This window comes from Rhinolophus sinicus, chromosome 8 (genome assembly GCF_057876585.1).
Source record: "Rhinolophus sinicus isolate RSI-liver-muscle chromosome 8, RSI-T2T, whole genome shotgun sequence".
In the NCBI taxonomy this organism is placed as follows: domain Eukaryota; kingdom Metazoa; phylum Chordata; class Mammalia; order Chiroptera; family Rhinolophidae; genus Rhinolophus; species Rhinolophus sinicus.
The window spans coordinates 43,174,517-43,201,753 of record NC_142508.1 but is presented as its reverse complement, the minus strand read 5'-3'; the positions used below and the strand labels follow the sequence as shown (position 1 = coordinate 43,201,753).

Here is a 27,237-nt window from a genome sequence, read left to right as displayed (position 1 = left end):
TCATTCCCATCTTACAGATGGACAAACTGAGGTCCAGGGAGGCCAGTCACTTCCAAGGTCACATGGTTCCTGGTAAGGCTGGGTTCCCAGCCTGGGTCTTTAGGCACCCCCGTGGGTGGCTCCCACAGAACAAGCTGTGGTCCTATTTCTGCACCCAGGTATGTCTTTTTTGCGTGAAGCTCTGGTCTCCCAGGAGTACCCTGAGTATACCTCAGGGATGCCCACCTAGCAGGTGTTCTCCTGGTTCTGGTTTCTGAGGTTTCGCCAGGAATGGAGTTCCTGACCCAGCTTGTCTCCTGAATATGTCCCGTGGGCCGGCAGCGTGCCCCTGCGTGTCTTCTCCTGTCCCAGCCTCTGTGCTTCCATGACATCTGTGTGTGTGTGTGTGTGTGTGTGTGTGTGTGTGTGTGTGTGTCCTTGTCTGAGGAGGAGCTGTGAGTGCGAGGGGAGTGCCGGGCTGGGGCTGGGCTAGGGGTGGAGGCCCGGGAGGGGGGGCTCACACAGGCTGAGAGGGGAGTGGAGTTCTGGAGGAATGTTTACGGGACACCAAGAGAGCCCAGAGGGACAGCGCCCAGAGCCGGGTGGAAAGACGCACAACCTCCCAGCCTCGCTGGCCCAGCTGGCCCAGACTTAGGGGCGCAGCCACAAGGGCCCCTTCTCTTCCTCAGCCTCCCTTCAGGGCCCCTTTAAGACCGCTGGTCCTCTTCTCTCTAAGTTAACCCCTCAAAGTCCAGGTGTCCCCTGGGCTCCAGGCCTGGTGGGCGGAGGCAGGGGGAGCCAGGGGCGGGGGAGAAAAGGTTTGACGAGATCTGGGAAGGAGAGAAGAGGCCGAGGAGCAGGAAGGCAGCCACCAAGAGGAGCGGGGAGGCGTCCCTGCCTTGCCAGTCGGACAGTGCCAAAGCCGGGGAGCCTGGAGCTGGGGGGAGGGCCGGGGACAGCCCGGCCCTGCCCCCTCCCCCACGGTGTGCCCAACAACTTCTGAGGAAAGTTTGGCAGAGAAGCCGTGAGCGCGGTGCCCGGAGGATGGGCAGGGTCCCGCTGGCCCTGTGGTTGGCGCTGTGCTGCTGGGCGTGCGTGGTCCCCATGGGTGAGTGATGGGGGCTTGTGGGGGAAGACCACCCGTGGAGGGGCTGAGGCAGAAGGGGGAGGAGGGGGGTGGATGGCAGGTGAGTCCTGCGCTGGCTCAGGGAAATTCCTTGGGACAACAGAGGGAAACAGGGAGACACAGACAAACCCAGAGAGACCAGGGGGACAGAAGGGGTTCCAAGAGAGGAACAGAGGGACAAGAAACAGAAACTAGGAGGGTCAGAGACGGGAAGAGATGGACCCACAGAAAGACAGACACCCAGGAGAAGCTGAGGGCAGGGGTGGGAGCTGCACTTGAATGGGGGGCCCTGGGGAGAGAGTCTGAGATGGGGGCTGCGAGGGAAGGAATGTTCCAGAAAGGAGCACTCAGTCAGACAGCGAGGTGAGGAGGGCTTGAGAACCCTAGGGAAAACCCTGGCACAGTCACTCCTCCACTTGTTGCTGCCCCACCACTGTCTCTCTGTCTGCTCCGTCTCTGGGGTGGGGTGCCTGCATCTGGCTCCAGCTCTGCCATCTCTTTCTCTGTCTCCCTGTCTCTGTCTTTATTTCTCCCCATTTTCTAGATGTCTCTATCAGTGTCTCTCTCAGTCTCTGTTTCCCTTGGTGTGTCTCTCCCCCCACTTTTTTCCCCTCTGGGGTGTTTCTCTCTTCAGCTCTCGTTCCCGCTCTCTCTCCGGGTCTCTGTTTCTCTCTGTCTCTGATTCCCAGTGGCCCCGACTCTCTCTCTCTCTCTCTCTCTCTCTCTCTCTCTCCCTTTTCTTCCCTCCATTCACCAGCCTGATTTGTCAAGTCTCTAGAGACCCTAAAAGAGGGCAGGGGGGGCAAGGGCTGGCCCTGAAGGCAGTCTGGGGCGTGGGAGGCTGCCAGATCCCGGGCCTACTTCCCAACGATGAAGGATGGAGGCTGGACAAGGATGGAGGCCGGACCCCAGTCTCCTGGGAAGGCTCCCATCCTCCCCTCAAAGCCTCCTCCCTCCACCCCCCGTTGAGGTCACTCTACAACTATGTGGGCCTAAAGGCCTAGCAGGGTCCTGGCAGCCTTAGGCAGGCCAGGAGGGCTGGAACTGAGGAGTGGAGGGAAGTGGGGGCTCCTACGCTGACTCTTCCCCATCTCCCTGCAGGCTCACAGGCGGAGGTGGACCCCTTTGTAGGGAGCCCGGGGAACATCACTGGTGCCCGGGGACTGATGGGGGCCCTTCAGTGTGAGCTGCTGGTTCATGAGGATCCCCCTGAGGTGACCTGGCTTCGGGATGGACAGGTCCTAGAGCTGGTGGACAGTACCCAGATCCAAGTGCCCCTGGACGAAGATGGAGAGGATGACTGGAAAGTGATCAGCCAACTCAGGTGACCAGTTTCTCCCTGACCAGTCATGCCCTACGTCCCCCTGGACCCCTGTGCCCCCACATCCAACATATGGTGGGTGAAAAGTCACCTGCAGGAGCTCCACCTGATTTAGAACCCGAGCCTGGCTACTCAATAGCTGTGTGGCTTTGAGCATGTGACGTAACGCTGGGTTTCGCTTTCCTCTTCTGTAAAATGAGTTAATTATAGTGCCCACTTCTTAGCTCTCATGAGTTTCCAGTCCAGGTCCCCCTCTTTCAGTTCTGATGACCCCCTCCCAGTGTCCAGCTCTAACCTGAACGCTTCTGTCCCTCCTTTGTCCCTGTCAGAATCTCGTCCCTGCAGCTCTCGGACACGGGATGGTACCAGTGTGCGGTGGTCCTGGAAGGAAGGACCTTCATGTCCCAGCCTGGCTATGTCGGGCTGGAGGGTGAGCCCTGGGCTCAGAGGTCGTGGGAGGTCAGGAATCCCTAGAGGTCAGAAGGTGCTGGAGGATTCAGCATGTTCCCTGGGGACATCCAGCCTAGGAATGTCAGAGATCTTGGGGGGTCAGGGCTAGGTGGGATTATGTGTCCTGGGGAAGAAGACATCTCAGGGGTTGTTGGATGTCCTGGGGTCAGCCATGGTTGGGATAGGACATTCTGGAATCAGATAAGGAGTCAGAGGCACGACAACCCTCTCCCTCACCCCCAGGGACCTTCCTTCCTCATTGGTAAAATTAGAAGTCAGACATTCTGGAAAAGAGACATGAAGGGATCAGATATCTTGGGGATCCCACATTGGTGGGGGGAAGTCAGGTATTGGGATCATGTGTCCTGGGCACAGAAACCTGAGGGGACATATATAGGGATTAAAGACCCTACAGCCTCCAATAGCTTAACAGTGAAACAGACACCTGTGGGGCTCAGAGGGATCCCAGCCTCTACCACTGCCCTCCCCCCCAGGATTGCCCTACTTCCTAGAGGAGCCTGAGGATGGGACTGTGGCCGCCAACACCCCCTTTAGCCTGAGTTGCCGGGCCCAGGGACCTCCAGAGCCCGTGGACCTACTCTGGCTCCAGGATGCTGTCCCCTTGGCTCCGGCCACAGGCCACGGCCCCCAGCACATACTGCATGTTCCAGGTGAGTCTGGAGATATGGCCCAGGTCAGTGCAGAGGCCTGGGAAGGAAGGAAGTGGGGAGCAAAGGAGCCCTTCATGCCTGTGTGTGTCTGTCTGTCCCTCTGTGGTCTGTCTGTCTCTGTCCCTGTGTCTCTTTGTCTCTGAGTCTGCCTCTGCATCTCTGCCCCTGTCTACCTCCTCTCTTCTCTCTGTATGCTTTCTCCATCTCTTTGTGTCTCTGTTCTCCATCTCTCTTGGTTTCTCTGTGTCTCTGCTCTTTTTCCCTCCATTTACCCCAGCCTCTCTCTGAATAGAATTCTTTGTCCTGGGTTTCCTCTGAGCTGTTCCATGGCCCATAGTGTCTGTGGGCCTAATGGTCCTTTGTCAGCCCTTGACCCTAAGCAGAGCACTGGAATCAACCATGCCTTCCTCTCTTCCACCTCCCCCAACCTGCCCACCTCTGTCACTGAAGGGCCCCACTGGGGGGACAGAGCCCGAAGCAAAGAGTGGGGAGAAAGTGGGAGACAGAGAACAACAGTTACAGAGAAAAAGAAAACCAGGGACACAAGAAGGAACAGACCACAGGAGTAGCACAAGATGGAGAGATAGGACAGGAAGGTCTGTCACTCAGGGTAACCATCCCTAGGCAGGGTCACTCCGGCCTCAGGGTAACCATCCCCAGGCGGGGTCACTCCGGCCTCAGGGTAACCATCCCCAGGCAGGGTCACTCTGGCCTCAGGGTAACCATCCCCTTCCACACCACACAGATGAGGCAGGACCCAGCTTGGGGTCACACAGAGGTCAGAAGCAGTGCTAGGGGACTGAAGTAGCAGGGGTTCCCCCTCACTGAGGAAGGAGAGAGGGACATAGAAGAGTGAGGCTGAGTCAGTCAGAAGGAAATGGCTGGACTCCAAAGGGTATCAGCTTCCATCACCCCCAACCTGCTCTTCCATCTGCTGGGATGGGGAGGGGACTTCTGACTGAGGGTCTCCTGGGGTAGAGGGAGGTGCCCACATTCCCAGCATTCCAGGGGCCCTAAGTGTGCAAGGAAGTGGTGGTGAGCATGCCAACCCCCAGAAAGGTGACTCAGGGCTCTGGCTTTGGGGCCTGAGTCAGCCTGGTAGGATCCTGGAGTGGAGGTGGGGGAGGGGGCTGGTTCCCCCACACCATCTTAGGAAGAAGGAGAACTGGAGGGGGGGACCACAGGTACCATTGTGTGGTGGAGCTGTCTTAGTGTGTGTGTGGGGCGGGAGGAAGCCGTGTGTGTTCATGTCCCTTCCCATGTGTGTCTCAGTGTCTGTTAGCATCAACCTCTTTGCATGATGGTATGTCTTAGGGTAGCTTCTGTGGTTGTTTCTGTGCATGCGTGTGTGTGAGTGTGTGTATGTGTGTGATTAGGTATATTTCTGTCAGTTTGGGTATCTGTCCCACTGTATCTGTTTTTATAGTATCTGTCTTTATTGTATGTCTCTCTAAGTTTTTCAGGGCTGCCAGTGTGTGTGTGTGTGTGTGTGTGTGTGTGTGTGTGATTCACAGCATGTAGTAACAGCACCCTTCTGCTTCTGTCTGGCCCTAGTGGCCTCTTGGTGAATGAACATGGGGCGCTGAGCAGCCAGTGTGTAGATGTGCGTCTGTGCCACCTGTGTGCATATGGCAGCATCTTCACACTTGTGTGTCTGCCGTGACCCTACACGAGTGAGCTTTTGTATTAGTCGGCATCTGGGTGAATGTGTCTGAAGCATCCTGAGTCTGTCCAGCTGTGTTTTGAAGGCTTGGCTGGGCTTGTGTGTGAGCAAACCCACATTAACTTCTTCGGGTCCTGGTGTGTATCTGTTTGTCCACTTCAGCCTCAATGTATGATTGTCGCTGGGTGTGTGCATTTCAATATACAGGGAGGTTTGTTTGTCTGTCAGCAGCAGCCTAGGTGTGTATTATCTTGCTAGGTGTTTGTAGTCAATGTATGCACATTTGATCGTATGTTTATGTTTGTGTCTCTTCCTGTATATGTGTCCCTGTCAGCCCCTGTGTGTATACATGTAAGTCACTGAGTGTATATTTGTCACTGTATGTGTGAGAGCATCAGCCCTGCGTGTAGCTTAGCGTGTGCCGCGTTTTCTGGTTTTGTGCCAATAACAGTCACTGTGTGTTAAGCGTGATTCATTAAGTGTGGGGGGGGCTGTCTCCAGGAATTTCATCCGTTTGTGTGTGTCTGTTCCTCAGTCTGACTCAGTACATGCCCCCTTTCTCCTTCCATGCCTCTCATTTCATCGGAAAAAGCACAGGGTGGGGGGAGCAGCAGGAGCAGAGGGGAGCTGGACAGTGCATCTGGAAAGCGCATCTGCTCCAGTCACGAAGGGAGAGCCTTCTGGAGGGGAGGGGTCCCAGACCCCTTTGTCCCTGCTCTCTCTCTCTCTCTCTCTCTCTCCCTCAAGGTGCTGGGGCCTGGGAAGGGGGATCCTGGGCTGTGCCCCACAAGGCCAGCTGGAAGTGCGCAGGGAAGGGGGGGCTCCTGGTGACTCACTAATGCGGGGGCAGGAATGCTGCGGTTGGAACAGGACCGGGCTCCAGGAGCCCCCTCCTGCCCAGGGCTCCTCTAGTGGGCAGCGGGAGCTCCCGTTCAGTGACCCTGACGGGTCCCCACGTGCCAGGTGCCTGGACAAGACCCAGGCTCCCTGCCCCCGCGGGCTGTCGGCCTGCCCAGGGCTGTCATGTCCCTCCCCCAGGCAGCGGGGGTTGCGGGCGGGCACCTGACCTTGGCTGGGAACTGGCGTCTGGGCAGAGGAGCTGAGGACCTTCCCTGCCCACCCCCTTCCGGCCTCTGCCGACTTTCCCTTCTTCCACTCCCTCTGCTGACTAAGAATAGGAAACTTTGTGTCTGCGGGTAGATGGTGGTGGTGGGAACACAGGCACACACGCGCAGAACAAGCACAAGAGACATACGCAAGCTCCCAACATCCACAGCCACACACAGGCACAGAAATACCGACAGGCACAGAACTTCAGTCACACATGCAGACTTAAGACGTGGTCCTCCTTTCATCAGGTCACCCGGACAGTGTGTGTGTGTGTGTGTGTGTGTGTGTGTGTGTGTGTGTGTGCATCTGTGTATATTGTGTGTCTGTGTGTGTTGTGTATCTGTGTGTCTGTGCTTCTTATGTTGGTCTCTGTACTTGTATGTGCGTGTGTGTGTGTTGTCTGTCTGTCTGTCCATCTGTCTGCCTGCCTGTGTTCCCACCACTACCACAATGGGGAGGGGAGGTAGGTAATCCACCCCCATCCATACCCAGAGACGCTCGTAAGTACACAAATGTATACACATAAATTAATTCACTCATTCAACAAACATTGGTGGCGCACCTACTGTGTGCCAGGCCGTCTTAGGCCCAGGGGATACAGCAGGGGATGAGATAGACAGAAATCCCTGCCCTCCTGGAGCTGACATGCTAGTGGAGTTGACAGTGAACAAGATACACAAATCATATGTAAAGTACATTGTGATGAGAAGAGCCAAAGAGAAATTGTAAAGCTGGAAAAATGCTAATATGGAGGGAGGTTCCAATTTTAAACAAGGTGCTCAGGGACAGAGTGACTGAGAAGGTGGGACCTGAGTAACAAATGTGAAGGAGTGGGGAGTGAGCCATGGGGATGTCTGTGGGAAGATTGTTCCAAGCAGAGGGAGCAGAAGTGTAAAGTTCCCAAGGTGGGTACATGCTTGACGTGTGCTTTCAAGACTCACCAGGAAGCCGAGTGGCTAGAACCGAGCAGAGTGACCGAGTCGGTGAGGGGTGTGGGGTAGGAGCTGAGCTTATAAATGAATAAATACCTCTATTCTATATTTACACTCACCCATGAGGGCCTATTTCTTAAGTGTCTGTTCAGTGTATATGCCTCTATGTTGGTCTCTATGTGTATGTGTCCATGTGTCTAGCCATGAGCATGTTTCTGTATGTGAGTATGTGTTTCTGTGTGTATCTATGTATAATTGTGTATCTGTGTGTGTCTATGTGGATATGTATGAGTATGCGTGTCTTGGTGTGTGAGTGTGTTTCTAAGTGTGTCTATGGGTATGTATGAGTATGTAGTCTGTGTGTATCTATCTGTGCATAAGTGTGTATATATGTGTGTGTGTACCTGCGTATGTGTATGAGTCTGTGTTTGTGAGTGAATTCATGTCTATGGGTGCAGGTCTCTATCTGTGCACGTGTGTGTGCCTGTGTGTGTCTGCATGTATGTGTGTCTATGTGGTGGGGCGTTAGGGCTGAGGCCCAGCCCTGTTGTTGTGTTTGGGATGAAAGTCCATGTTCCCAACACATCGTCTCCCCATCCCACACTCTCCCTCCAAGCAGGTACCCCTGTGGGCTGGACCAACCCTTTCAAGCAGGGCACGGTAGGGGGTGGCCCAGGAACCGCTCCTTCCCCTCTCTGACACTGGGCCACTCCCTCATATGACTCCCCAGGCCTGAACAAGACGTCTTCTTTCTCTTGTGAAGCCCATAATGCCAAGGGAATCACCACATCCCGCACAGCCACCATCACAGGTGACAGAAAAGGGATCTGGGAAACTGGGTGGCAGAGGGTGTGGAGCTTGGATCAAAGGTCAGAGCTGGGGGACAGGGCAAGGTGGGGAACTTTGAGTAAAGGTTCTCCAAGTCAGTCCCTCTCCTCATCTCCACAGTGCTCCCCCAGCGGCCCCACGACCTCCACGTGGTTTCCAGCCGGCCCACGGAGTTGGAGGTGGCTTGGACCCCAGGTCTGAGTGGCATCTACCCCCTCACCCACTGCACCCTGCAGGTAAGACTCAGACTTTGCTTACCTCAATCTCAGCCCCCCTTCCACCCACACCCACAAACTCCCAGCCTCTCTCTGGGAAACCACCCCTGCCCAGCCATTCATGTGTTAAGAGACAGTAGAGCCTTGGTTTAAACCAGACGTCCTGGGTTAAAATCCTGGCTCCACCAGATGCTAGCTGCATGAGCTTAGGCAGGTGACTTCTCTGGGCTTCAGTTCTCTCATCTATAAAATGGGCGTAATAGTAATACCTACCTGATAGGCTTGTTGTAAGAATTCAATGAATAAATGCAAGTTACAAACTTAAAATAGCATCTGAAACATAGGAAACGTGTAATAAACCATTAGCTGTTTTCATTTTTGTTTTTTAGGTATTAGTGATATTGACTGTAGACAGAATGGGAGCCCTGAGATAGCAGAGCCCAGAGCCATCTCTGTCACCAATGGAGAAGAAGCACCCAGCCCTGTGCTTCTCCCACCCCAGCCCTGACCACTCTGGGTTGTCATTGTCTGGGGGGACGTCTGTCTCCCCACTGGACTCTGGGAGGGCAGGCCCAGGCTGTCTCAGTCACCAGAGGGTCCTCATTATTTCCTAACTCAGAGCCAGACAGAGACGGGAATTTTTGCTGAAACTACCTAACAGCTGAGATGGGCCAGACCCAATCTTCTGCACCTAAGTTGCTCCTCCTCTAGAGTAAAAAAAGCAAACACCACAGCTCTCTCAATACGAGGTCCAGTTCTGGCTTCAAGTTCTCTGCAATTTGGAAGTTGGAGTGAGGGTGGAATAGTGCCTATGATGGGAGATGACAATAATAATGGCCAACTTTCATTGACTGTCAACTGTGTGTTAGGCCTTGTGTTACGGCTTCATGCACACCCCCTTGTGTGTTTGTGAAGTACAGTCCATGTTTACACCCATTTTCCAGATGAAGAAACTAAGGCTCACGTAGTTAAGCAACTTGACCAAGGTCACAGCCAGGAAGTAGCAGAGGTAGGATTCAAACTGTTGGCTCGCCAGACCCAAACGGTGCTCCTTACCTTCTTAGTGACTGTTTAGAGCCAGTGCTTGATTAAACAGGAGCTGTCTTTCTTATAATTTCGTGCCCTGAACACAACTTCATTCACTTGTCATTTTAACCCTAGGAAGTAGTGGCTATTAATCTTCCTATTTTCAAGGTAAGGAACTGAGGCCCAGGGAGGCAAAGTGACAAGCCCTCCTCAGTGACTAAAAAGGATGATACCAATTCAATCCCAGAGGCTGGGCTGATTTGGGAGACCTCAAATCCCAGGTCAGGCGTCAACTGTACCTCCACCCCACACCCATCCAGTGTTCGCAGGAAAGCAGAAGTATGCCCTGTTCCCTTTGCCGATCTCACTTCCTGATGTGCATGGCCTGGGGCTGAAAGGTTCGACTGGGAGGGTCACAGGCATCCCAGGAAAAAGAGAAGTGGAAGTGGAAGTGGGCACAGGAAGGCTGATTGTCTTCATCCTTGTCCCCTTTGTCCCAGCAGAGGTTCCTCTTCCCATCTGTCATGTGGGTTAGAGAGCAGGCATGGGACAGCCTCTCCCCCGCGTCTTGCTACCCACCATCTACCCACCTTCTCCCCAGGCCTCAGGATGGTATCATCTCCACATGTGGGTGCTGTGTAACTTTGGGCAAGCGGTTGAACCTTTCTGGGCCTCAGTTTCCTCATCTGTAAAGTGGGAATGAAAAATGAAATTGGTGGTAAGAAGTCAATGAGTTCACCCAGGAATGGGCTTAACAGGATGCTTGGCACATAGTTAGCACTCAAGGAATATTAGCTGCTGGTGTGATGTGCAAATCATCTTACATGCTGCACAGGTGTATTCCCAGCTACGGCCCTGCCATCCTGATCAGGCTGTTCCGGGGACCAGATGGGTATGCAGGCTGTGCCATGGTGCAGGCTATGTGGAGTTGGACACTTGTTGCCAGACAAACACACACACACACACACACACACACACACACACACACACTCACACACAGAAAATACTAAGAATGACAAACACTCAATATGTACAGGCACTCTTCTAAATGTTTAGAAGCATTGGGGGCGGTCAGATGGCTCAGTTGGTTAGAGTGCGAGCTCTCAACAACAAGGTTGCTGGTTCGATTCCCACATCAGATGGTAGGCTGCGCCCCTTGCAACTAAGATTGAAAACGGCGACTGGACTTGGAGCTGAGCTGCGCCCTCCATAACTAGATTGAAGGACAATGACTTGGAGCTGATGGGTCCTGGAGAAACACACTGTTCCCCAATAAATAAATAAATATTTGTTTAAAAAATGCTTAGAAGCATCAATTCAGTCAATCCTATGAAGTTGGGAGCCATTGTTGTTACCCCATTTTACAGGTGAAGAAACTGAGGCTCAGAAAGGGCCTATCTTGCCAGAGGTGGCTTTTGCAAGTTATGGCAGAGCTACGTCATGCAGCTGGGTGGTCTCCTCACTTTGCAAATGCAGATGTCCATGTGGCGCTAGCATGAAGCTGCAATGCACACACACACACACACACACACACATCCTTGCAAAGTTGTACAGTCACACTAGGACCACCACCATCGAGCACTGTGACTGCCTCGTATAATTGCCTTGCCATCCTGTCCTCATGCCCCTTTTCTCTCCCCAGGCTGTACTGTCAGATGATGGGGTGGGCATCAGGCAGGGAGAGCCAGACCCCCCAGAGGAGCCTCTCACCTTGCAAGCGGCTGTTCCCCCTCACCAACTTCGGCTGGGCAGCCTCCGTCCTCACACCCCTTATCACATCCGGGTGGAATGTGCCAGCAGCCAGGGCCCCTCATCGTGGACCCACTGGCTTCCCGTGGAGACGCCGGAGGGAGGTAAGAAGGGGCTGGTGGGGGGGGAGATGTTGTCCGCTGCCCTGCTGAATGTTGCTCACATCAGTGGCACTCCCAACATCTTCTCTCACCCATTTACCCCATGTGGCCTCCACCTGCTTCCCATCCAGTCCCCCACTCCTGGCAGCTCTCCTGAACCTCATCCCTATGCTTCCGCTCTTGGAAGGCCTGCACGAGTTGCCCACGCGCATACCCTTTGCGCACCGCCCCACTTCCTGGGAACAGGGGAGGGGGTCAGGAAGAGATAGGGGTGCCAGCTTCACCTCTTCCCTGTTCTCCAGTGCCCTTAGGTCCCCCTGTGAATGTTAGCGCTGTGCGGAATGGGAGCCAAGCCCTCGTGCGTTGGCAGGAGCCTATGGCACCCTTGCAGGGCACCCTGTTAGGGTACCGGCTGGCCTATCGAGGCCAGGACACCCCCGAGGTGGGTGCTGCCAGCTGGGGTGGGGAGGAGGGAGGTGTGGAGGAGAAGTTGACAGGGCAGACATGGACAGTTGTGCAGATTGGGGAGTACATGGTTGTACTATGGCTAGGAGAGCACATTGTGGGGAGATTAAGGGGGTGCAGGGGAGGGTTAGGGAAGGGCGATTTACGAATCATTGAAAAAGTGGTTCAGTAGCCGTATGTATGTACTTACTATGACGATTTTACAGCAGACAGTTGTATAGCATCTTGAGGAAGGGGTACTTTTGTCTAATTTGCACAAAGGTCCTGAGTGAACAGCCCCCTTGAGAGTAGAGAGATGGGTGGGAAAGAGGGTGGGAATTAGAAGGGGATCGAGAGATGAGGGTGAAAAGATGAGAATTCAGTTCTTCAACAAAGGTACTGAGCACCACGCACTGTGCTAGACTTGAGGACACCGCAATGCATGAGACAAAGTCTAGGGGACACGGGGTTGGAGCACGGAGATGAAAGGAGGGGGGGTGTGAATGAAGGGCAGGAAGAGGTAGGGGAGGAGGGTTTGGAGATGAGGAGAGGGCTTTGAGAAAGATGGGGAGTTGAGGTAGGGGGTGAAGGCTTAAGGGTTAGGGGCCTGGGGCTGTACCCTGATGCCACATCTGGACGTCTTAGGTACTAATGGACATAGGGTTAAAGCAAGAGGTGACCCTGGAGCTGCGGGAGGACAGGACTGTGCCCAACCTGACGGTGTGCGTGGCAGCCTACACTGCCTCTGGGGATGGACCCTGGAGCCTCCCTGTGCCCCTGGAGCCCTGGCACCCAGGTAACTCCAAAGCCACGCTCAGCCCCCTTCAACCTCCTCACAAAGACCTGTCTCTCCCAGAGGCCCCTGACTGGCCCTCTGCAACTGCCAGTGTTACCCCAATCTAGGCTTTGTTCCTTCTCTGGAACCTTACTGAGAGCCTCACTTCTTCGCCCGCGTCACACCGGACTTGCCGTCCCTCAGCATGTCCTTCCTCTGTCTCTTCTCCTCACAGGGCAAAGACAGCCAGTGCACCAGCTGGGTAAGGGCTTTCGCAGCCCCTCTCCTCCCTCCCTTCACTCCACACCCAGTGAGGACGCCATCACCACACACATAATCTCTGAACATCTCTTTCCTGTTTCTCAAACTCATCACTCTAATCCTCTACTTCTTGAGTTTGTGTGGTCCTTGATGGAGGTGCCTGCAATAGCCCAGCACACTGTAGGTACTCAGCGGACGGTAGATGGGTGGATGGATGGATGGATGGATGGATGGATGGATGGATGGATGGATGGATGGACGGATGGCTGGATGGATGGACCAACAGATGAGTTATCCCCTTCACATTCATCCCTCTCAAATATTTCTCAACAATTTTCAAACCTTCCTCCAACACCCATTGTACCCTCCTAGCACTATTGCAGCCCACCTCTTGTACCTCATTCTGTTATCCTTAAATATTCCTCACATGCCTTCCTGCATTTCTTTGCATACCCTTCCCACACTGACCCACCCTACTTTCATGTTCATCCCATGATAATCCTTTATTCCTCACATATGCGTCCCAAACCCAATGCATGCCCACACTTCTCATTCACAAACTCCATTTTTTACATACTCACCACCCACCCCCCCATTGCAAACTCTGAAAACTTTTAGTCCACACTATTCCACACTCTACAACTCTCCTTGGGTACTCACCTGACACTCCTTACACGTTACTCCCTCACCCCTAGCCAATCCCACTCTCTCTGCACACACCCCCACCAAACTCCTGACAGCACATACCCACTCTCCATTCCTGACACACCCACTCCACACTTTTTGCAGACCCTTTCCGTTCATCCCCTGCTCCTCATCTGCCCTTCCCACATCTTTTACATTCTCATCGCACACTCTTCTCACACCAAAGTTAATCCTTACAAATCACTGCTCACTCCTTGTATCTAAAACTCTTTGACTAGTCCTCATTCACGTGTCTGCGACTCCTCCCACGCTGACACTCTGTACAGGCTCCTCTTCACACCACACCCCTTTGCACATTTATTTCACTCTCATTCCGTTTTATGAAAACACTTCTATAGTCATCGCTCACTCCTCAAACATACTCCTTGGTCATTTGTCCCAGGAGCCTCACAGTCCTAGATACTCATGTGCATGCCTCGTGCACCCATCCTGCACTGCATGCATTCTCTCCCCCACTCACCTGGTTTTTGACACCCAAGTTCTCCCTCCTTGTACAATCATCACATATATCACACACTCCTATACTATTTGAGATTTACTCCCATCCATCCATGCTCACCATCCCTCCTTGTATACTCATAACCCATTGCACATGAGTCCCTCACTCTCATCCCACACTCGTCCCACACTCCGCAAGTGTCCATCCGCTCTTAACTCACCTCACCCATCCTATCAGTTCCACGCTCTTACTTTAAATGCTCAGTCATATTCTTTGCATGCCCTGCCCAGCCCAGCCCAGTCTCCCCAGATATGTGAATGCACCAATCACAGGCCTCATCCAATATGTCCACATCTGCCTCCCTCCAACATCACCCCCTTGGGTCCCAAAGAGCTGGACAAGGACCTCAGCCATGACCTGTCCCCTGTGCCCCTGACAGTGAGTGAACCCCCAGCCCCTGCCTTCTCATGGCCCTGGTGGTATGTACTGCTGGGAGCCGTTGTGGCTGCTGCCTGTGTCTTCATCTTGACCCTGTTCCTCGTCCACCGGCGGAAGAAGGAGACTCGCTACGGGTGAGTTGGAACTCCATGGGTAGGGAGGCTAATGTGGACCGGGATGGAGCGGCCAGAGATGGGGAGACCATGAGGAGACTAGTGCAGGAGGAGAGATCACCAAGTACTGGAGCGAGGGCCGGGGTCTGGGGAATGAATGGGAGGCAGGAGGTAGTCCAAGACACGCTCAACAAACGTTGGAGGAGAGGGCAGACGGGGCTTAGAGTTGGGATGGTGCTTGCTTTCATTGCTAGTGGAAGGAGAGGGTTCCACACGGTTCTGCCCTGCCCTCACCTCCTCCCCATTTCCCTCAGAGAAGTGTTTGAACCCACAGTGGAGAGGGGCGAGCTGGTGGTCAGGTACCGTGTTCGCAAGTCCTACAGTCGCCGGACCACTGAAGCCACCTGTAAGTGAACTTAAAGCCTCCCTGCGCTGATTTTGGAATAATGAGTATAGAGTTTTAGGCATCTGTAGATGCATTGACCCGAAGTTTCTGAAGGCCTTGGAATGCTAAGGTGTTAGAGCCACAGACCCTAAGAACAACAGAATTGTGGAACCACACAGAACCTTAGAATAGTAGAATCTTAGACACAGTCAATCTTAGAAAACCAAACCTCAAAGCCATAGGATCTTAGAACAATGTGATGGTGAGGATGATGACGATGATGAGGTGATTATGACGTTGATAACTACAGCCAGTCCTGTCCTAGTACTTCCATGTGACAGACACTCTTCTAAGCGCTCTCCACATGTCACTTAATTTAATCCTCACAACAACCCAGGAAGTTAGGTTATCCCCCCCACTTCAGAGATGAGGGCACTCTGACATAGAGTGGTAAAGAAATTTGTTCAAGGCCACACAGCTTCTCAGTTGAAGACCTGGGATTCGAATTCAGGCAGTTTCTCTTTGACGTCCATCTTCTTAACTACCTCTTGGAATTATAGAATGTTAGCAAGGTAGACCAGATCTTGGCCTAAAGACATATAGGCTCAGTGCTATAGAGATCCTTAGGATCTTGAAAATCATAGAATCTTAGAACTATAGGCTTTCTGTTAGAGGACTGCAGAATTATGGAGGCTCCCAGCCAAGGAGGGAGCTCTGAGGCCACCAGTCAAAGTTCTTCATCTTTTCAGTCGGGTAAACTTAAATCCAGAAAAGGGACAGAGTTAGGTCTCTTCCTAACCCACAGTGAGAAGGCTTCCAGGCCCCAGGGAGATATTGGAAAGGGCTGGGAAAGACATTTATTTAAGAGGAGAAGGAAGAAGAAACGAGGAGGTCATACTGACTTAGTGGACTAACAGCAGCAGCAATTCTCAAAGTGTGATCCAGTCCCTGGGGGTCCCCGAGGCCTTTGCAGGGGGTCCATGAGGTCAAAGCTATTTTCATTAATACTAAGATGCTTTTTGCCCTTTTGCACTCTCATTCTCTCACAAGCATTCCATGGAGTTTTCCAGAAGCTTCCCAATGTATGATGAAGTCATCACTGTTGGTTGATGGAACATGTGCTTGTGTATTCTTGTGTTTTAAAAATCTATTCATTTTAGTTTTGAAAACAGAAAATATCCATATACACAACCCAAATAAATGAAAAGTTTTTGCAGTCCTCCATAATTTTAAGAATGTAAAGGGGTCCTGAGGCCAGTAAGTTTGAGAACTGTTTCTATACAGCAATGAAAATGAATAAATTACAAGGACACACAACAACTACATGACATGTCTCACAGACAGCATGTCGAGTGAAAGCAGCCAGACACAAAAGAGAACATAATATGTGATTCTATGTTTAAACATCCCCAAACAGAGAAGGCTAATCTGTGGTAAGAGAGGTCAGGAAAGTGGCCACCCCGAGAGGGCAGGTAATGGTCTCTTCTTGATCTGGGTGGTAATTATACTGGTGTGTTTGGTTTGTGAAAATCCATTGAGCTGCTCACTTATGATTTGTGCAGATTATATTTCAATAAAAAGTTAAGAAACATTTTTAATAACTGGTATGGCAGGCTGCTGACGAATCAGGATGTTCACTGGTGCAAGATTATGTGCCGAGCTCTAAGCCTTTAGTTGCTGCTCTGGGGAAAGGTTCAGGGAGTCTAGAGGAGGAGCTAGGGTGGGGGTAGATGGGTGCCCAGGGCAGTAGCTATTTTTGAATGAGTGTAACAGTATTTCAATATTTTAACAATGGGTTAAATAACCCTTATGGCAAGTGTCATTTGAATGTCAGCCCAGCGCCGTGGTTCTGTTCACCCTTCCCCCCATGCAGTAAACAGCTTGGGTATCAGCGAAGAGCTGAAGGAGAAGCTCCGGGATGTGATGGTAGACCGGCATAAGGTGGCCCTGGGGAAGACCCTGGGAGAAGGTGAGTCTCGCCAGCACACACACAGATACCCTTGAACCATGAAGTCCTTCACTTCCGCACCTCCACCCAACCACAAGAAATGCAGTCCCTTTCCCACATCAGGGCCCCCCTGATGGCCACGTCTCCCTCTGGTCCCCCATAGGAGAGTTTGGAGCTGTGGTGGAAGGCCAGCTCAACCAGGATGACTCCATCCTCAAAGTGGCTGTGAAAACAATGAAGAGTGAGTCTATGCACGCATGTGCACGCGTATGGGACCCCCATCTTTGTACACACATGTGGAACCCCATCCCCTAGCCCCAGGCCTCTTCCTTATGCTTGTAAGGAGGCAGAAGAACAAAAAAGTTAAGAGCAAATTAACCTTGCCACAGAACCTCAGTGTTTCCAGACAGGAAACGGAGTCCATGCCAGGTATTTCAACAGAAGGAATTTAATGGGAGGAGATTAATACAAAAGCATAGGAAGAACTAAAGGAACACCTGGGAGAAGTGAGGCAATCTGGAGAATAGCTGGAGCAGTATGTCAGTTCCACCTCTAGGCCTGAAGGCAGAGGGAGGAAGTTGTGTTACCAGAGCCCACAGCCAGGGATATCTGGCAGGATTTGGGAATCACAGAATTAGAGGTAACCTTGTGGGAGCTTGAAACAAAGAAGACACAGCCACTGCCAAGGCAATACTGGAAGCAGAAATGGAGAGGGTGAAATACTTTGGTTTCTCCCCTCCTCCTGCCCACCTGCCAGTCTCCCATCAGTGCTTCCCATTGGCAAACTCCAACAGGAAACCAGTAGGAAGGGGAGCCTGGGAAATGCAGTTTTCCCTGTGATCCATAGCAGAGCAGGAAACGTGTGGAATGAGGTACACCTGCCTTCATCATTTATCAGCTGTGTGATCTCAGGCAAGTTATTATTTCTCTCCGAGCCTCCCATTCCTCATGTGGAAAAAAGGATCAAATGTGCCTACTTCCTAGCGTGGTGCGAAACAGAGCACTTCATGCTGGGATGTCACATAGTACACGTAGTACACGCAGTCCATGTGAACTGCGACTGTATTATTCACATCATCAGAGAATGTGGGAGCCAGTCCAGGGTCACACAACATAGGAAGTCCAGGGCAGGAAGTCCTTTCCACACAGGGAAGAGGCATAGAGGGTCAGACTGAGGCTGGAGGTGAGGGAGGAATGATCCTTTCTGAATCACAAGGCCTAAAATCTTGGGTTATGGAGTCACCACTCACTCATTCATTCATTATTGAGCACTTCCTATGTATCAGATTATGTTCTTGACCTGGGTTTGAATCCCAGCTGCGCGGCCTTGAACAAGTCACGTTGCCTCTACGAGCCAGTGTTCTGAGCAGTAAAACTGGGACAATCCTATGGATCCCAGGGCTGATGGAAATGTGTTGGGACATAGCCCAGCTGTGTACAAGGACCCAGGCTGCCTGGTTTTGAATTCTGCCTATTCCACTTGCAAGTTGTGTGTGCCCTCAGGCAGGTGCCTTAACTGTTCTGTGCTTTAGTTTCCCCATCTTTAAAACATCTCTAGCACCTAAGAGGATTAAATAAGTTAATATATGTAAAGTGCTGAGTACAGCACCTGGCACTTACTAATCACTTTTGAAGATGGAGGAGGAGGAGGAAGAGAAGGTGGAGAGGGGGAGTCCTCGCTCCTCTCCTCTCCTCTCTCCCTCCTACTCACCCACCTTCCTCTCGCCCCCAGTTGCTATCTGTACAAGGTCTGAGCTGGAGGATTTCCTGAGTGAAGCTGTCTGTATGAAGGAATTCGACCACCCCAACGTCATGAGGCTCATCGGTGAGGGAGGGCAGATTTAGGGGGTCTACAGGACTGTGGTGATCCCTCCCTCTGGCACTGGGAAGATCAAACCTCTGGGCTCCCTGTCCCCCCCTCCCTCAGAGTCAGCGAGCTACCCCCTCCTTCTCTCCCTCAACTTGGAATGTGACCTCTGACCTTTCCCAGAAATAGCTGAGGTCCCCAGGAGGGCTGGGGAAACATCCCTGGGAACAGTGCTAGAAATGGCTTCTCTGAAGCTTGGTCCGTGCCACCCCCACAACAATTTGGAGGCCAGATTTGATGGGGAGGGAGAGGCAGAGCAGGGAGAGGGGGTGGCTTCCCTTCTGTCCAAGTGGAGTGATGGGGCTGCCTGGGGGGCTCAGGTGTCTGTTTCCAGGGTTCCGAACGTGAGGGCTTCCCAGCACCTGTGGTCATCTTACCTTTCATGAAACATGGAGACCTACACAGCTTCCTTCTCTATTCCCGGCTCGGGGACCAGCCAGTGGTGAGGAGCATTTAATCGTTTAGTCTACAAATATTAACTGAGCACCTACTAGGTACCCAGCACTGCTCAGATACTGGGAAAACCATGGTGACCAAGAACTTGCTCTCATGGAGCTATCTGCCAGTGGGAGGACCAGGCAATATACAAGTTAAATAAATAAATAAGATAATTTGAATACTCGTGAGGAAATAGAGTAGGATGAATGATAGAACCTTGAATGAGGAGCTACTTGGAGGGAGAGAGGCAGATCTGGGGGAAGCAGTCCTGGCAGAGGGAACAACATAGGCAAAGGCTCAGAGGTGGGAACAAGCAGAGTCATTTGAAGATCAGAAAGGAATCAAATCTTTCCTTTCTGAAAAGATTTGGAAAGAAAAAGATTTGGGAAGCAAGAACGGTAGGAGATCAAATTGGAGACCAAAGCAGGAGGGATTAAATAGGACCTTGCTGCAAAGAGGTTGGGTTTAATTATTGGGCCCATGGAAAAGTGTTGCAGGGCAGAGCTAGGTGCGCACAGGAAAGGGAGGAGGAGGGATGGATCTCTGGGATTCTGCTGATCTCTACTCCCTCCTGCCCTGGCCCCCCAGTTCCTGCCCACTCAGATGCTGGTGAAGTTCATGGCAGACATTGCCAGTGGCATGGAGTATCTGAGTACCAAGAGGTTCATACACCGGGACCTGGCTGCCAGGAACTGCATGTGAGTGTCAAGCCTTCCAGGGAACACCCCCCCTTCCTTCAGGGAGTACCTTCTCTCCTTGGCAGGATGGAAGAAGGACCTGGACATACACATACAAACACACACACACACTCACGCCTCAGACAGGTCAGAACTCAGGACTGGGAGAGAGAGGTCAGCAAGAGGTATGGGGAAGGTTTCCTGGAGGAGATGGGCCCCGAACTGAGATCCTAAAGCAGTATTTGGATGTGAAGACAGAAGTGTCATGAGGGCGGGCTCAGTGGGCAGCATGAGGTGTGCAAAAGGGTGGAGGCAACTGATGAGGGTGTGACATTTAAGTTTTATCTCTGTCTATCTCCATGCTGAGTCTTGCCTGGGGCTGCCCCTGTGGAGGAGCCACATTAGATAAGGAGATCAAACCACCCTCCAATGGGCAAGCAGAAAATATGCCAGAACCTGGGCTATGGTGAAGGGGTGTGTGTGTGTGTGTGTGTGTGTGTGTGTGTGTGTGTGTGTGTGTGTGTGTGTAAAAACACAGGTTTAGAATATTAGTCTCATTACAATGTGGACTTATAGAAATGTGAGCTGGAGAACCAAAGAATCTTCTACACAATGTATAAATGTTCACAACCCTTGGGAATGTGGGAATCGATTTATTCCCACAACTTTTTATTTTAAAAAATTCCAATCCTACAGAAAAATTGAAAGAACTGTACAACCAACACCCAAACACCCTCCTTGTTGAGATTTTGCCACACTTTTTCTCCCTTCTGTCTTTCTCTCTCTCCCCTCAACAATTTGAAAGTAAGTTGCCAAGATAGTGACACTTCACCCCTAAATTTTTAGTAGGTAACTCCTAAGAATAAGGACTTATGCCCAAATAATCATAATTCTGTTACACACCTAAGAAAATGATTAACAGTAATTCTGTAATACAACCTAATATTCAATCCATATTCCAATTTTTCCAATTGCCCTCCAAAATGTTTTCTAGGAGTATTTTTTCCCTGAACCAAAATCTAGTCAAGGTCCCCATATTGCATTTAGTTGTTATACCCCTTTGGTTTCTATTAATCTGGAGTAGTTTCCCCCCAACCACCTTTTTATATTTTTATGGCATATTCTTTTGGAAGAGACCAGACCAGTTGTCTTGTATATAAGGTGTGTCTGTTTCCTTATGGTGGCATTTGCCTTGTTCCTTTGTTCCCTGTATTTTTGATAACGGGAAAGTAGATCTAAAGGTTTGAATAGACTCAGTGGAAATGGAAATTGCTTCATTTCTGTAATTTGGGCTCATCTTAGTCAAGCCCCCAATGTAACAATGACCCTGAAAATCAGAGTGGAAATCAATTGTTATGCGCCCGTTGCTTTTTTGTTAAGATACTGAAATACTTCCTCACCAAGGTGGCAAGTAACTGGCCACAACTCCAAGACTCCCCTGTGCTCTACAGCCACCAGCCTAGATGCCTGAGCATTAGCCTTCTCTGCCCCATGCCATGATCCTCTGGGCGTCCCCAGGACCCAGCAGTTAAAGACTAACTCCTGGCCTATCAGGGGCCTTCAGGGTCTCTCCTGACTGGTCGTTGCCCAAGCCCATCATCCTGGCTAGAAATCATCAATTCTTGAAAAATAGAATCCCAGAAACTCAGATGCAAAAATCAGGGAAACTTCTATTTCTGTAAAGCACAAGAACAAGCAAAAGTAATCATGCTTTTAGAAATAAAGATCATGGTTACCCTTGGAGGGCTAGTTACAGGAAGGGAGGGCTGGTGATGCGTTTCTTTTTCATACTTAAAAAAAAATTGATGTACACAATTGAGTTGTTTGCAATGAATAAAGTTTACTTCTTCAAAAAAAATTGATGTATATTTCGCATACACTAAAGTATGCACATCTTATGTGTGTAGCTCAATGAATGTTTACATATGTATAGACACATGTAAACAATCACCACTGGGTCAACATAAAGAACATTTCCGGGCCCGGGCCGGCTCACTATCGCCCTTCCCAGTTGCTGCCCCCAAGGGACACAGGGGATAACCACTCTCCTGGACTTCTGTCACATCAGCTTCTGTCATCTGTTGTTAAATGTCATATAAATAAATCGTGTACTTTGTACTCCTTTATGCTCAGCTGCTTTCGCTCAGCATGACATTTCTTAGAGTAGTTCATGTTGTGTGTGCATCAGTAGTTTGTTCTTTTTCTCTGCTGTGTGATGTTTCTTGTGGGGTGTCCCACAATGTTCAAGAAACATCTTGATCTGGGTGCTGGTTCCCAGGGTGTGTTTGTGAAAACTCAGTGAGCTGCTTCCTTAAGATTTGTGCATGTTTCTGTATATATAGTCTACTTCAAGAAATCAGATTTGTTTTCAAATCAGAGAATCCAAGCTAAGGAGCCTAGGAAAGACCTTAGAATCCGGCAAAAAGCCAGAGCTGGGAAAGCCCTCAGTAGCCCTCTGTCCCGCCCTCATTATATGGAGGAAACAAGAAGTAACACAGCTCGCTCCGGACCTGGGGCAAGGAATGGAGACAGATCCCTACCCCCAAGCAGGACAGCCAGAGCCTGAAATGGAAATGTGTCTGAAAGTGAGTGAGGGCAGGCTTCCTGTGGAGGGGGCCGAAGCCGTGACCCTGTTCCTCTCCCCAATCCGGAAAGGCTGAACGAGAACATGTCCGTTTGTGTGGCGGACTTTGGGCTCTCCAAGAAGATCTACAATGGGGACTACTACCGCCAGGGACGCATCGCCAAGATGCCAGTCAAGTGGATCGCCATCGAGAGCCTGGCTGACCGCGTCTACACCAGTAAAAGTGATGTGGTACGTGTGCCCCTAATAGGAGTGGGGAACAGAGGGAGGGGGTGGCCTACTCATCTCACACTGCACCGGGGAGCACAGTGGCCTGTCCACATGTGCTCCGCAGGTCTAGGGCTGTGGTGGGCAACTGAATGGTGGTGTGGACGTGCTGGGATATGTACAGGCCCGTGTATGCACGGAGGCAGGTTCAACAAGGGACGTGAGGACAGGGTGTACAGGGTGACACATAAGACCATGTGTAAATGTGTGCATGGGCAAGTGTGTCTGAGTGTGTACAAAAATTACCTCTGAGTGTGTACCTGTGCCAAAAAGGTTCTGTAAATAGCTGCCATGCACCCACAAAGATAGCTATGTACACATGTGCATATAACTGTGGGTATACCCATGAACCTGTGTGTTGGGGGGTGTCTTTGTGCAGGAGAGACCCTCTAATTCGCTCTCCTCTGACCCCGCCCCACAGTGGTCCTTCGGAGTGACAATGTGGGAGATTGCCACACGGGGCCAAACCCCATATCCGGGAGTGGAGAACAGCGAGATTTACGACTACTTGCGCCAGGGGAACCGCCTGAAGCAGCCTGTGGACTGTCTGGATGGACTGTGAGGACCCTGAGGACCCCCACCCCCGCCCAATCCCAGATTTCACTCCAAAGCCCTGAGTACCCCACAAGGCCCTGACACATCCAAGACCCTCTCAGACCTGCACAGAATCCCTCCGACTGTGGAGGAGCCCACGGGCTGCCTCAACAGCACTCTACAGGACTACTGCTAGCCCCTGGGGTGTCAGTTAGCAAAAGGCGTCCTTTCCTTCTTTGCCGTGTACATGCACTGCAGGTGGGATCAGCTCCCTCGGCCAGGTATCATGGCCAGTAAATAACTGCCCAACCTTACCTGGGGACTCTGCCTCTGAGATCCCCACTCCCAAATAATTCTAATCCAGCCCAGACTCCTGAGAACCCACACTTCCCCCTTCAACACCCAGGATCATCTTCAAAACCCTTCAGGTTGTTACATTGAGCTTCTCCAAACTCTCAGGTCTCCTCTGAGATGTTCTCAGGCTCCTTCAGGACAGTACTTATGAAACGTTGTCAGCTCTTGGCACGCAGATGAGCAGAGTATTTATCCAGCACTTGAGGGCTGAAGAGAAGACGTGGCTTGGGTCAGGAGGAGGCAGCCAGGGGCTGCAGACTCCCTAGGTCCTCCTTGGATGCTCCAAGAGCTTTGGGGAGTAAAAATAATAGCTAACGTTTCTACAGAACTTACTAGAAGGAACTGTTTTAGGTGGTTTGCATGTATTAACTCATTTGGTCTTTACCATGGCCATATGAGGTAGTTTGGTACCATGATTATTCCCATTTGCAGGTGAGGAAACTGAGGCCCACAGAGAGGGTAAATCACTTGCCAAAGGCTGCATAGCTGGTGCATTAGTTATCTATACTCCCAAATACAGCAGCTTAAAACAAGCATTTATTCACATAGTTCCTGAATATCAGGAGTCTGGGAACAGCTTAGCAGGGTGATTCTGAATCAGGGTCTCTAATGAGGCTACAGTCAAGATGGGGCTGCAGCCATCTGAAGATTGGGACTAGATCGCTTTCAAGGTAGTTTACTTGCATGGCCGTGGCAGGAGGCCTCAGTTCCTTGCTGTGTGGACGCCACCATCGTGCTGCTTGAGCTTCCTCACAACATGGAGACTGGCCTTCCGCAGAGGAGCACTCGAAGAGAAAGAGCAAGGAGGAAGCCGCAGTGTCTTTTAATAGGCTAGTCACAGTCACAGCTGCTGAGTCAGAATTGAGTCACGAAGTCCAGCCATAGCCAAGGGGAGGGAAATTAGACTCCATCTTTTGAAGGGAGAAATGTCAAAGAATTTGAGCACATATTTTAAACCAATAGCTTTCAAGGCTTTGATACCAGAGTCTTTTGGGGGGGAGCCACACTGGAAAGCTCTGTTCTAGCAAACCCTCACTAGAACATCACCCTATACCCAGTGAGGTTTCCCAAGACCCTTTCCACCTCCTGAGTGTCCCAGGAATCCCTCAGAAACTCTTTAGAATCCCCCAATTCCCAGAGATGCCCCCAAATTGCTACAGTTCCCTCCAGTCCCATAAAATGCCCCGGGTCCCGTGAGTGTCCTAAATTGCCCCCAAACTCCCAGAATGCTCCCCTTCAAAGCCCCTGCTCAATCCACCCCATCCTCACTTTGCTGTCCTAGGTATGCCCTGATGTCCCGGTGCTGGGAGCTAAACCCCCAGGACCGGCCAAGTTTTGCAGAGCTGCGGGAAGATCTGGAGAACACGCTGAAGGCCCTGCCCCCTGCCCAGGAACCTGACGAAATCCTCTATGTCAACATGGATGAGGGTGGGAGCCAGGCTGAACCACTTGGAGCTGCTGGAGGAGCTGACCCCCCAACTCAGCCTGATCCTAAGGATTCCTGCAGCTGCCTCACCGCGGCTGAGGTCCATCCTGCTGGACGCTATGTCCTCTGCCCATCTACAGCCCCCGGCCCCACCCTGCCCACTGACAGGGGCTCCCCAGCACCCCCAGGGCAGGAGGATGGAGCCTAAGACAACCCTCCCCATAGGACTCCCTCTCAGGACACAAGCTAGGCACTGCCACTGGGGGACTCCTCCTACTTTCCCATTCCAGGCCTTACCCCCAACTGCAGCCTTCTCTTCCAACCTATTCCACTTCCATCCCACACAGATCCTCTCCCTTTGCTACACCTTAGTGTCCCCATGTGTAAAAGGAAGGGGTTGGACTGCAATCCCTAAGGGTCTTCCTAGGTCTAATATTCCAAGATTCTGGATTCTAAGGATCAAAGAGTCTAGATTAAAAGGTTCTAGGTTTTAAAGATTCTATGAGTCTTTGGTTCTAAGGACCTGAAATCCCAAAGTCTCTAATTTGAAAGTGCTGAGGTGCTAGATGTGGTAGTTCTAAGGCCTATATTCTAAAGCTCTGAGATTCAATGGCTCTAGATTTTTCTGGTTTTAAGATTCTTGATAAGAATCTTAAAGTTTTTAGGTTCCTCAAGTTTTTAAGTTCCAAAGTTCTAAGATTCTAGGTCTAAGATCTAAGACTCTATGATTCTAGGTTTTCTTTTCCTTAGGGTGTAAGAGTCTAGATTCTAAAATTCTGCACTTCTAAATATGGAGGTTTTAAGGCCTAATATTCTAAAATTCGATATTCTAAGCCTCTTCGAGTATAAATGCTCTGGCTGTAAGACTCTAGATCACAAAGCTTCAAGATTTTATCTTCTCAAGTTCTAAAATTCCAGTAATAGTCAATTATAGACTCTAAGGCTTTTGATCCTCAAAGCGCTTGTTAAGAGATTCTGGATCCTAAATGTCTAAGATTCTAGAATCTGCAATTCAAAAGTTCTAAGAATTTACAAGTGGAGGTTCTAAGGTCTAATGTTCTAAGATGTGACTAAGACTTAGTCTAAGAACCTAAGTTCTCTGTGTCTGTGCTTCAAGATTCTAGATTATTAAAGTGTAAGATTCCAGTGTTGTTCTGTTCCATGTTCCAAAGCACTCTAGATTCTATTGGTCCAAGATTCTGGATCTTCAGCATCTAAGGTGTAAGACTCTACAGCTGGGTGTGACTAAGTATATACCAAAGTCCTAATCATTTCTAATGTTGTACACCTGCAGGTTCTATGCTGTATTCTGACTTTCTAGGATTTTGGTTAATGGTCCAAGAATCCACAGTTCTAAATCTTAAGATTCTAGGCACTGTAGTCTCAAGATTCAAATGTTAAGATTCTAAAGGTCTACAGGTCTAGAATCTAAGGTACAATTCCAAGGTTCTAACCTTATAGTAGTCTTCTTCTGTGTGACCCTCTCCTTCTTAGCCACCTCTGCTTCCTCCTCCCATCATGTGGGGGTGTGCCCCCTCAAATCTGTGCAATGCATTAGGGATGCCTCCTTTCTGCAGGGGACAATCTTCCTCCTTTTGGGCCATGCTGCCCCCCTGAGCCAGTCCCTCATGCCCCCTGTACAGAGTGTAGACTCGGGTGCCTCCAGAGGGGCTCAGATCACATTAAACTTTGTAACCATGCTTCTGTCTCTTTTCTTCTTGCCTCCTCTCAGCAGTCATGTGGTCCTTTTCCCTGGCAATTCAGTTTCCCCATCCATAAAAAGAAGGGTTTGGTATGGTCTAGGAGTTCTCCCCTCACTAAAGAGGGTAGAAATGAACATATGCATAGACAAAAAGACATGCAAGCAAAGAAATGCAGACTCTCTGAAACCCTTAGTGAGGAATAGGCACATAGGTACTCAGGGTCATATGGAGACACCCACCCCCCAAATTAACAGACACATGAATTAATGGACATACTCAGGCACACCTGGTCACAAATACAGACACTGAAGTTTGGACACAGTAACAGAGACACATAAAACTACAGATACAAACATATGCACAGGCAGATACTCACCAGGAAAAGAATAGAAAGAAATTAGAGTAACACAGACACAGAAAAGTGACACTAATACTCAGAGACAGCTTACTACAGGTACTCACAGATCCAAACGTTCTGATTCACATAGAAACACAGGCACATAACACCGCCAATAATCACTGTCCCACAAAGGAACTCCTGCCAAGACAAGCCCACTGTGTTTTGCATGCGTTGTGGGCACACATTGCTGGGTGTGCCCCTGGGCAAATGGAAGAGCCCTTGGCAGCGCCCGGACGCCCCCCGGTGGCGGTTCTTGCGAACCGAGAACAGTTCAATCCGGGCCACAAACTTTTGAAGAATAAATCGCT

At 50.9% G+C, this 27,237-nt stretch overlaps 1 protein-coding gene across 2 annotated transcripts; it reads left to right on the top strand.

The window, feature by feature from the left end:
• Window positions 1-561: 561 nt before the first annotated feature.
• AXL (AXL receptor tyrosine kinase) lies at window positions 562-26,526 on the top strand. 2 transcript variants are annotated; one of them, XM_019751487.3, is made up of 20 exons: window positions 562-1,087; window positions 2,207-2,429; window positions 2,756-2,856; window positions 3,371-3,547; window positions 7,983-8,063; window positions 8,201-8,316; window positions 10,964-11,174; window positions 11,474-11,613; window positions 12,261-12,411; window positions 12,626-12,652; window positions 14,235-14,367; window positions 14,661-14,752; window positions 16,605-16,700; window positions 16,843-16,920; window positions 18,412-18,504; window positions 18,867-18,988; window positions 19,573-19,682; window positions 22,317-22,476; window positions 22,934-23,070; window positions 24,683-26,526. In XM_019751487.3, the coding sequence occupies exons 1-20, from the start codon at window positions 1,024-1,026 to the stop codon at window positions 25,032-25,034; spliced, it is 2,664 nt and encodes an 887-aa protein (XP_019607046.3). In that variant the 5' UTR covers window positions 562-1,023; the 3' UTR covers window positions 25,035-26,526. The 2 variants fall into 2 exon arrangements, with proteins under 2 accessions (XP_019607046.3, XP_019607047.3); XM_019751488.3 differs by lacking the exon at window positions 12,626-12,652 and having other exon boundaries at window positions 874-1,087; window positions 24,683-25,169.
• The last annotated feature ends 711 nt before the right edge of the window (window positions 26,527-27,237 follow it).

What these genes read in the sequence shown, in the direction of transcription:
- AXL (XM_019751487.3), top strand. Translation starts at nt 1,024, where the DNA reads ATGGGCAGGGTCCCGCTGGCCCTGTGGTTGGCGCTGTGCTGCTGGGCG. An exon ending in CCGCACAGCCACCATCACAG is followed by an intron (nt 8,064 to 8,200) that starts GTGACAGAAAAG and finishes TCATCTCCACAG; the next exon opens with TGCTCCCCCAGCGGCCCCAC. An exon ending in GAGGCCAGGACACCCCCGAG is followed by an intron (nt 11,614 to 12,260) that starts GTGGGTGCTGCC and finishes TGGACGTCTTAG; the next exon opens with GTACTAATGGACATAGGGTT.